The following is an 11547-nucleotide window of genomic DNA, read 5'->3' as shown; positions in this document are numbered from 1 at the left end:
TGATATTTAATAAATCTAACATATGTATGAAATAAAAACAGAAATATTGAAATGTGCAATCGAAACTTCATTTATAATGTAACAAATCTAGTCTGGCAATAACATCGTACAACATGGCAACACGGCAACACGGCGAGTTGGCAAGAAAGGAGAAAATTACAAAACAGAAGAAAAGAAGATGTCTGCTGCTAGTCGGAGAGTAGTTGAGTTGTTGACAATCCCGCGATTCGAACGGAAGCCCAAAGATAATTTGTAAACCATACATAAGTTCATAAATATTTTTAATTTAATAATTTTAGTTATATTTATATATATTACGATTAATAAAAACGTAACAATTGGTGTCAGAAGTGGGATTGTCAACAAACTGTGTTAAAAATGGTTAAATTGGCTGATTTAAAAATTCCACAATTGAAGAACGAGCTACAAGCACGTAATTTAGCTATTGATGGATCAAAGGCAAATTTACAAAGTCGACTACGCGATGCAATGGAGGCAGAGGGTATAGACGCAGACGAATTTGATTTCGAAGTTCCAGAAAGCTCCTCTAAGACAGAGTTAAAATCGACACAAGCAGATTCTTCACTAAAACTAGATACGAATGCGATATTAGCTGCCATTAAACAAATGAGTACAGAGAACTCAACAGCAATGTCACAAATGTCGGTTCAGCTGCGAGAAAATTCATCTCAAATGGAGGCACGATTTATGCAGCTGCAAGAACAGTTAACAAGTGATAATGCGCAAATACGCCAACAAGTGGAAAAGTTTGAAGATAAGCTACGGGATCTGAAGAGGGACGAAGAGGAGCTTAAATCCGAAGTGCTACAACTAAGCAGTCGTGTTCGTGATTTACAAGTACATAGCATAGCAGCACCAATATGCGCTCCAAAGCACAAAGCTCCAATGTTTGACGGAAGTGTCCCATTGCAAATATTTAAGCTTCAATTCGAAAAAACAGCGGTGGCTAATAATTGGAATACCGAAGATAAAGTAGCTGCGTTATTTATTTCGTTGAAAGGTTCCGCAGCAGAAATATTACAAACCATACCCCAGTATGAAAGAGAAAATTATGATACCTTGATGTCCGCATTAGAAAGGCGATTTGGAAGTCAACACAGGCAACAAATATACCAAATCGAACTACAAAATCGATGCCAAAACTCAGGTGAGACTCTCCAGAATTTCGCAGCTGATGTTGAGAGATTGGCACATTTAGCAAATGCAGATGCATCGGTAGACTATATCGAACGCGTAAAAATACAAAGCTTCATTAATGGTATACGAGACGTAGATACTAAACGTGCGGCACTTGTACTGCCTAAAAGAACATTCGCTGAAACGGTGTCACATGCGCTTACTCAAGAAACCGCATCACTTGCCACTAAGCCCATTCACAAGGTTCATAAAATGGAATTGGAAGAATCAGCAGTTGTAGAAAGAATTGTCACGGCAATTAAAGACACATTGGTGCCTTTTACCAAAACGACGGGTAAATGCTATAATTGTGGAAAACAGGGCCATTTTGCACGCAATTGTCGAGTTCAGCGAAACCGCTCTAATGCCGAACCAGCAAGAAGCAGCGCTGGAGATGAGGATAAGCAATTCTTACCCAACTCGTTAAACTAAAACGAACCAGTTCCAAGGGGCGGAAACTGGTTCCTACAACTATTGGCCCCACAGTATCAATCTCACAAATTAGTCGCCACAAAACAAATATTACAGTTAACGGAACTGTCAACGATCGTCCATTAATGCTAACTCTCGATACTGGTGCGTCGCATTCAATCATTCGCCGTAACATAATAAAGGGAAAGATAGAAACTTTGTCTGGTTACAAACTGCGAACAGCAACTGGAGAAGAAGCTACTATTGCTGGTAAAATGTCTTGCGAGACTCGGATGGGCACTATGGCGGTCAATCACACCTTTATTGTGGCCGACATCATGGACGACGTAATAATAGGACTGGACTTTATGTCTAAACACGGAGTGATGTTAGACTTAAAGAAGAAAATACTATCTTGCGGAAATATGGAAATGCCACTAAATACTGGATATGAAACTAGTGTAGAGGTCAAGGCGGTAACAGTTAACGACAATCAGAATATTCCACCAAAATCTGAAGCGGTTGTGTGGGCGAAAATGGCTGAAGGATGTGGGCCCTCCAACTTGTGGGTTGTAGAACCAACCAGCACCAATACCAATGTATTGGTGGGTAAAACGCTTGTTAAAACCAGAAGTGATGCGAGAATTCCAGTAAGAGTCTTGAATGAACTGAATACGCCAGTAACGCTTAAAAAGGGCGTAGTTATTGGACAATGTCATGCCGTGGAAGCGGTGATACTATGCGATGAGTCTCAAAACAAACCTGTCGCCATTCACCAGCAAATAAGTCCTGACCTTTTTTCGAGGTGTCTTGAAGATGTTAAAGGGAATGATAAAATGAAGGTCAAAAAGCTACTGCACAAATACTCTTCGATATTTGCTACTGAAGATAGCAAACCCGGAAGAACTGCCATCGTGAAGCATAGGATAGATACTGGCGGCGCGAAACCTATTCGGCAAACTCCACGTAGGGCCCCGCTTGCTAAACGAGAAGAGGCTAATCAAATAATAGATAAAATGCAGAAAAGTGGTGTAATTAAACCGTCAACGAGCCCGTGGAGCTCTCCAGTTGTACTAGTAAAGAAAAAGGACGGAACCACACGATTCTGCGTGGATTATCGGAAACTGAACGATATCACTAAAAAGGATAGCTATCCATTGCCTAGAATCGATGACACTTTAGACACACTATCTGGAGCGAAATGGTTTTCCACGTTAGATCTTCAAAGTGGTTATTGGCAAGTCGAAATTGAGGAGAAGGATCGTGAGAGGACGGCGTTCAGCATAGGCGATGGGCTATGGGAGTTCACAGTGATGCCGTTTGGATTATGTAATGCACCAGCAACGTTCGAGCGACTTATGGAGCAAGTGTTAAAGGGACTTCATTGGAAAACATGCCTGGTGTATCTCGACGATATTATTATCATGGGAAAAAGTGTTGATGACCACTTGAAAAATTTGGAGGAAGTCTTTCAACGAATCGCGGCAGCTGGATTACGCTTGAATCCCAGAAAATGCTCTTTGATGAAAACGCAAGTTACGTATCTCGGACATAAAGTGACGACGCAAGGCATTCATACCGATGAGGAAAAGATAAATGCAGTGAAAGATTGGCCTAGACCAACAAACATACATGAATTGCGAAGTTTCCTTGGCCTATGCACCTACTACCGTCGATTTGTCCTAGGATTCGCCAATATAGCAAGAAGTCTGCATGAGCTTACTCAAAAGAATAGAACATTCATGTGGCAAAACGATCAAGAGAAAGCTTTTCAACAATTGAAGCAAGCTCTTTGTACAGCACCAATGCTAGCATATCCAGTACCAGGGCAGGAATTTATTTTAGACACCGATGCGAGCGCTTACGGAATTGGCGGTGTTCTTTCCCAGCTTATCGATGGTCAAGAAAAAGTGGTGGCATATTTTAGCAGGATTCTTGGAAAGCCAGAAAGAAATTATTGTGTAACCCGAAAAGAGCTGCTGGCGGTAGTGGAATGTGTAAAACACTTTCATAAGTACTTGTATGGTCAAAGATTTCGTTTGAGAACAGACCACGCAGCGTTGAGATGGTTATTACAATTTAAAAGCCCAGAAGGACAAATCGCTCGATGGATAGAAAGGCTACAGAACTATGATTTCAAAATAGAGCACCGGAAGGGTGTCCAACATGGAAATGCTGATGCGTTATCGCGACGACCTTGTCAGTTAGAGTGTAAACATTGCAGTAAAAATGAATTAAAGGAAGGAATCGTTGATATTCGTTTGACAAGTTTACAACCAGCAGAAGATTGGAACCCAACCAATATAAGAAGCAGTCAACTAAAAGATCCTGATCTTACAATGTTACTAAAGTCCAAAGAAGAGCGATCACGGCCAACCAAGGAGCAGATATCCTCCGAAACCCCCACTGCAAAGGCATATTGGGCACAATGGGACAGCATCCATCTAGTCAATGGGGTCCTTCACCGTAGTTGGGAAAGTGAAGATGGCAAGCGTTCTCGACTCCTAATTATCGTTCCGAAATCCAAAATTGCAAATGTGTTAGAAGAGTTTCACGATGGGCCAAGTGGAGGGCACCTTGGAATCACAAAAACTTTAGACAAGATCAAACAGCGGTTCTATTGGGTTGGTTGCCGTGAATCGGTAACGGAGTGGATTCGAAATTGCTCAAATTGTATGGCAGCAAAAGGTCCTAAGGTAAAAAGCCGAGGTAAGCTGCATCAATATAACGTTGGAGCACCATTTGAACGAGTTGCCATGGATGTAGCGGGCCCATTTCCAACCAGTGATGCCGGGAACAAATATTTACTCGTTGTTATGGATTATTTTAGTAAGTGGCCAGAAGTATACGCTTTACCGAATCAAGAGGCAAAAACAGTAGCAGAAGTGTTTGTACAAAACTGGGTAACAAGATTCGGAGTCCCAATAGAGTTGCACTCCGACCAAGGTAGAAACTTCGAATCCACAATATTCCAAGAAATTTGTACAATGATGGGCATTAGAAAAACAAGGACAACGGCTCTGCATCCACAGTCAGACGGCATGGTAGAAAGATTCAATCGGACTCTAGAAGAACATTTGCGAAAAGTTATAAATAAATGCCAACGAAATTGGGACAAGCACATCCAAATGTTTTTGATGGCATATCGATCGGCTAAGCATGAGACAACGGGTCACACACCAGCGCGTGTGGTTTTTGGATCTGAATTGCGGCTTCCTTGCGACCTTAAGTTTGGAGCAACTAATGCGGTTGAGCACAGTGAAGAAAACTACTGCGATATGATGAAAAACGAAATGAATGAATTACACCAACAAGTAAGACAACACAGCCAGCTGATGAGTAATAAGATGAAAGATCGATTTGACCGAGCAGCAAATTCTGAGGGATTCGAAGAAGGCGATTTGGTGTTGCTATATAACCCCCAACGTAAGAAAGGTTTATCTACGAAATTACAAACATCTTGGGAAGGACCGTATATGATTATGAAACGGTTAAATGACGTTGTGTACCGTATCCAGCGTTATGGAACGACTTGTTGCAAAATGAAGGTAGTGCACCTGGAGAGGCTTGCTCCGTACGGTTCTAAAGGATTTGTGCCTGATCGGGTCGATCAGGCTTAAGTGGAAGGCAGTGTAACAAATCTAGTCTGGCAATAACATCGTACAACATGGCAACACGGCAACACGGCGAGTTGGCAAGAAAGGAGAAAATTACAAAACAGAAGAAAAGAAGATGTCTGCTGCTAGTCGGAGAGTAGTTGAGTTGTTGACAATCCCGCGATTCGAACGGAAGCCCAAAGATAATTTGTAAACCATACATAAGTTCATAAATATTTTTAATTTAATAATTTTAGTTATATTTATATATATTACGATTAATAAAAACGTAACAATAATAAAACGCATTTGATGTAATAATATATCGCATTCATAAAAAAAATTTTGTATACATTGTAAGTGATATATAAAATAGTATTCATATATTCATATTATATGTAATAAATTAATAAGGTTATTTTTGAAATGTTGGTAAGTTACCATTGAATTTATATAATCCTTTATATAATTCATTACAAATCTTGAAAAATAAAGAATTATTTCATTTTTCATTCTCTAAACGATATATTACATTTTTAAAACACATTCAATTGTATTTCCAGAGTATACTCAAAATATTAAAACTTGACAAAATATTCAACATAGCTAGCTAGAATCTGCATTTTGGTTAATTGAAATACATATATTTATTGTATTGCAATTTATCAATAGATAATAATGCTAGCCATCAACTAGAAAATACAACAGAACAAATACATACCGTATGATTGAGAGATATAAAATATTTGCCACATCTAGAACTGCATTGAAAATGACAACTAATCAGAGTTGGCAATGCGGCCAATAAGCAAGCTGACAGCAGGTTTTTTGTACGATAGGAAAGTGCATTATTTGTGTTTCAGTTATATTATTAAATTTTTTATTTTAATGTAATATGTATAATTCATGATGAGTAATACATCAGATTCAGGAGATAGTGTGAATTGTGAAAATAAAACTGTTAGGGAAAGTAATTTTTCAATTGTGGCATTAAATTCTTTAAAAGAATTCGATCAAGAACAGTTATTTCAATATGTCCAAACGCTTCAACCGCTCTACTTGAAGTGCAAGAAAAAATTACAAAATTTTAAAAACAGAGCCAAACTTCTGGTAAATAAAAATAATTATTTATTTAATATAATATGTGTACTATATTTTATGTTTTCTAAAGGAAAAAACAGTTCAACTTTTGAATGATGATAAACGCCAAAACGCTGGTGAAAACACAAATGAGGAAAATAAAGACTCCCTAACTCAAACTGAAGACGCGCAAAAACAACAAAAAGATGTTTGTAAGTAAAACCTTTAAGTAAATGTATGATCGAATAATATAGTAAAAATATATTAACAAATAGCAAATCGCATAACTGTAGGGATACTTTAGGGACTTTCTTCGATTATTGTATGTGTAACCTGTATTGGTCCGCCATCTCTGTGTCGGCTGAACTTGAAAAGGAGGTAATGGTTGTTGAGTGGCTTTAGTATGTAAACTTGGCCGATCTTGGATCCGGAACTAAATTTTAACTGTCACTATTCTATATTGAGTTAATTATGCTGCAAGTGTTGCAAATTTTGTTCCAGCAATGTTGTTGAAAGCTGAGACTGTTCTGAGACAAAATATTGTTTTTTTTGCATTAATATTACATATTACTAACATAATTAAACATGAGTTCAAATTACTGTTGTAATTTTTTACACTGATTTCTAGCAGTGTATATAAGGCAGTGTTATATATTTAGAAAAAAGTCAGTTTACTTGGGACTGTGTTGGTTGTAATTTTCTACCACAAATTTTCTGTATATGTCATGTCTTATCCACGTCTTATCCAGAACATAAAACTGGCTATACGTCCTAAAATATATATACTAAAATAAAAAAGATGGAACAGGGATAAAATTTGCAAGAGCTATCATTAAGATAGGTTATACATATTTTAAGATAATCTTTAGGTACTTGTTAAGATAAAATAGTACAGCTCTAAATGCGTGACAGCTCTAAATGATATTAGCGGCTCTCAGAGTATTGTAAAATACGACACTGCAGCAGAATGGTTTTAAAGGATGCTGCAGGACCAACAAATTAGACAGATGGAATGCAAATTTTTCCCTCGATAACGACAGCATCGATATTGGAATATCTAACGCAATTTTTATATTAACAAGTAAAAGTTAAGCACGTTGCTATGTACTGATCTCAATTGAGGTAGGACAGTACTTGCAATAAGGGAGTCATCGTTCTGCCTAAAAGCTGTTTAGTGGCGCTTGTTAAGAATTTTGTTTTTGCCAACCTTGGTCTTTAAGATGATATTGCAACTGTAAATTCTTGACCTCACGTTTATATGGTTGTGGTAACCCACTTGGAACTATTTGTGGCTTCTTGGGAGGTGTCGAACGGCAGTTGATCGTCGTTGGCAAAGAGTGGCTCTGTACATAGACCTGACCGTTCTCTTCTAAGTAGGCATGGTATCAGTCGAGGAGTGTTTATACTTGTAGAAGAAAAAAAAAACACTAACACTTCTTCTGCACTAGAATACATGTAGTTAAGAACAGCATTGGGTCCTACGACAATTATGCTTTTAATTTTCTTAAGGAAGTACACAATATAAGCTTAATCAGGTTTTGTGGTTAAAAGATTTTCGAAATGATTTTGAAAGTAATATCACTCAAGGTCTCGCGTCAAGAAGTATTATAACAACGGATCTGTGGAGTTCTAAATGAATTAATGAACTAAACTGCCACAATAACCTAACTCAACCTAAGCTATTAAAGTATTTTTAATATTTATTTTCTTAATAATCATATATTCATTTTTCAAGTATTAGCTATGAATTAAAATTACAGCCTTTACATATCTATCTTTGGTTATTCATTAACCGATTAAAGTCTGCCTTAAGTCCGCTCTTACGATTTTGATGAAATTTTAATGTATTTCTATTAGAGATCATTTTCCGCATTTTCCGACATAAAAAAACCATGATTTCAACCTCTGAAAAACTAACGTTAACCAGGTAAAAATTATGCTGTTCTATTTTTATGTTATAGGTTCATCCTTGCCCTTTACTATAAAAAAAAAATTTTTTTTATGATATCTTTTACTTAGATCGCACTAGCATAGTTGACGTGTCTACACTTTAACGGGTATTTAAATATCCACTATGCTAAAATGGGTTTAAAAAAACCGATATATATGATAGCATTTATTAAATTACACAAAGAATCAATAGAAAGAAAGAGAAGTATGAGTAGGTAAATGTTAACGATTTCCGTTAATATACCGTCTATATATTGTCTATAGACCATCTATGATTGTCAATCATTTGCTATAAAAAATTTCATTAGAAAAGGACAGTGATGCAACAACAACACACATTATGAAACCGGTTTCAGGTTTTTAGTAAAATGGACAATACTATTTGTATAAGCATAGCTGTGTTATAGTAAATCAGTTATTCATGGCTTGAAAATCTGTTTTATAGTTTCATGTGACTAACTATATTTTGTGTTATCTGCTTTCAGTTCGTATTCAAATACAGTTGTCTCGGTTATATTATATAGAATCCCAATTATTTAAAACATTGATACTTAAAACAAAAAATTATAATTTTAAAATATTTATTAGAGAAAAATCAACTTATGTACTAAGATTTCAGTATTCTAAAATAGGAATTATTTCTGACGACTGGCGACGGCAGCAACTAAAGCAGCTCCTCGTCCAGATCCATCCTCCGAAAGCATTATATCAAATTTAATGCCGGGGGTTACAAATTTACGCATAGTTACACGCATGTAAGCATCAAATTTCGGATGATGTTTATACACAGAACCATCCACACCTATGACAACGTTCGGTTCGTTGATTCTATTCACCAGTCCGGCTAAGCCTACAGCAACTAAATTAGCAGCTCGTTGCGCTACGCACTCACACATGAATCTTAATTTCTGGCAGTCTTCTATATTCACTTTTTCCGATCCAAAAAGTTCTTTTAGTATATTTTTCGTATTTGTAAAATCAGGAAAGGTGTCTGCCTCGATTCTAGATAACATTTCTGTTTTAAAACAACCCACTTCCTTGTTCAATACTTCCAAAATTTTGTTTTTATTTGCTGAGCGTAGAAACATAAGATTCTCTTTAGTGGCCTTATGCAGTGCAAGGCGTACAAGTTCTCCCAGATACATTCCTTTAAAAAAAGTAAAAATAATAATAATTGATTTATTAAAAGTATAATAAAATCTTAGCATTTTTGCAATGGGAATATTTTTCTAAGAGTTACATGATTTTGGCATGGAAATTTGAAACATATGCCTAAGGTTTAATGTCGCTTTCTGACTTTATCAGCTCATATCATATCATCATATCATATGCATATGTTATCACAACTAAACTACCATCACATATAGAAAATATTGAATAAAAACATTAGCTCATTAATGTTGTTTGACACACCTCAAAAATATAAACAATGCCATAAAGCTTTATTCGATATCTGTGGATAAGATCTTTAAAGATATGGATTCTTGGAATTATTTTTATAAATTGCACGTAATCCAATAATTCCATTGAAAAATATTTTTATGGGATTGATAAGGAAGGCAGTATCAAAACGCTACATTTTCTATGTTTTTATTATCTGCTCACTTTGTTTAGTTTTAGGATCTGTTTTTTTTAAATCTCTTTGATGCCCTACTAAGAGAAGTCCACGTTCTTTATGTAAAGTGCCTGAAGAATGATTTGATTTATAATTTGTAAGCATTCGTTTGTTGATGAATTTATGCACTTTCGATCTGAAATATACAGATTATATTAATAAAATCTTGGTGGATTAAGTGGAAAAACGTTAACAGAACATTTCAATTTGATGAAAAGGTTTAATAGTATGTAAAATTAGCTTAAATATATGTGTTCTTATAGGTCAATCTCCCCAAACAATGGGAATTATTTTGGGAACTTCAATTTGGTTTGTGTTAATATGTATAGTCAGAAGTTTTAGTATGGAATAATAAAGACCAACTTGATGGTACTAGGTTATGTTTTAAATATCTGCTGAGAAGTATGATCGATATATGACGAGCGTTGATTATGTTCCTAATACTGGTACATAACTTAGTAGAGGAAAAAAAACAGACTGTGATAACTGTTGGTTTTATATAATATAGAAAGTGGATTAGGTACGGTCATGAAGATTGTGTACTTTGTTTTTAATCCTAAGTTGTTGAAATAATGCCAACAACAGTAGGCATAATATCTGGATAATGAATAATGATATTGGATACCATACTATCCTTTAAGGATAATCTTTATGCATATTAATAAAAGCATATTCAGCCTGTGTTGCTTTCTCAATGATCAGCAAATAGAGTCCGAAAAAATAATATCCTTACAGCAGTAATAAAATCTTGGTGGTATTATTTACGGATAAGATCCTGAAGATAAATATCCCTGTAGTATTATCTAGGGACAAGATTCTTTAGATAAATATATGTAATTGAATTCCCATAAGGTGGGAATACTACATGCTATATAGCAATCTATAATAATTAACAACTATCAATGAAAAACAGTTTGCGATTATGTCACTTTATCTCACACTAATTTCTTAAACGGATATATAATTTCCAATATTGTATAATGTCTTGTCCCAATCATTTTTGATTCTCTTGCTTGCTGAAAATGTATAGGCTTTATCAAGCGAAATCTGAGTAATATATCTTAATTTGTGATAAACGGTATAAGTAGTGACATAGACATAGTGTAGTCCATTCAATTTTATACTGAATTTTTTAATGTCGGGAACCCATAGGTCTCGAATTATTACTATTAAATATCAATGAATAATATAGTTTTGTTGTTTCTGTATTTGGACAAAGAATTTGGTTTTTGAGACAGAACAAAAAATAAATATATAAATCAAATGAATGATGTAATTGTTAGGTTATGTTGTCGTTATTCACGATAATTTATGCAAACACTTTGGTTAAGAAGAGACCCATTGTGGTATGCAGTAACTTAGAATTTAAGGAATTCACAAAAAGCTTTAATCATTTTTAAAATGTATTTATCATGTGTCTTTGTAGCGTTAATATAAGTAGAGGCTGATGAATTATAGAATGATTTTGGGATCGTGGGAACTATTCAGCATGAAATTTTCATAATATAAAAGCTATGTTACTCATAAAGTAACATATTATATATTTAAAAATATTAAATATAATAATAAAAGGATATTTATATGGAACAATTTTTTAAATGCTAATTTCTTCCATTTTCAAATAGTCCTTTTAAATAGAGTAGGCTTTATACTCCCAATCACATTTCGTAGTACAGACTATGCAGAGTAGTTCAGAGT

General features: G+C 35.3%; 1 protein-coding gene across 1 annotated transcript in view; it reads left to right on the top strand.

Moving 5' to 3' along the window:
* The first annotated feature begins 2229 nt into the window (after nt 1-2229).
* Nucleotides 2230-11547, top strand: part of LOC119677021 — a 13532-nt gene continuing 4214 nt past the window's right edge. The window contains exons 1-4 of the mRNA XM_038088287.1: nt 2230-4022; nt 4153-4204; nt 4291-5156; nt 6376-6496. Coding sequence (XP_037944215.1) covers nt 2445-4022; nt 4153-4204; nt 4291-5156; nt 6376-6496 — 2617 coding nt within the window. The 5' untranslated portion in view covers nt 2230-2444. The remainder of the gene's footprint in view (nt 4023-4152; nt 4205-4290; nt 5157-6375; nt 6497-11547) is intronic.

This window comes from Teleopsis dalmanni, chromosome 2 (genome assembly GCF_002237135.1).
Source record: "Teleopsis dalmanni isolate 2A chromosome 2, ASM223713v2, whole genome shotgun sequence".
Taxonomy (NCBI): Eukaryota; Metazoa; Arthropoda; class Insecta; order Diptera; family Diopsidae; genus Teleopsis; species Teleopsis dalmanni.
Note: the sequence above shows the minus strand (reverse complement) of the source record. Positions and strands in the feature narration are given on the sequence as shown.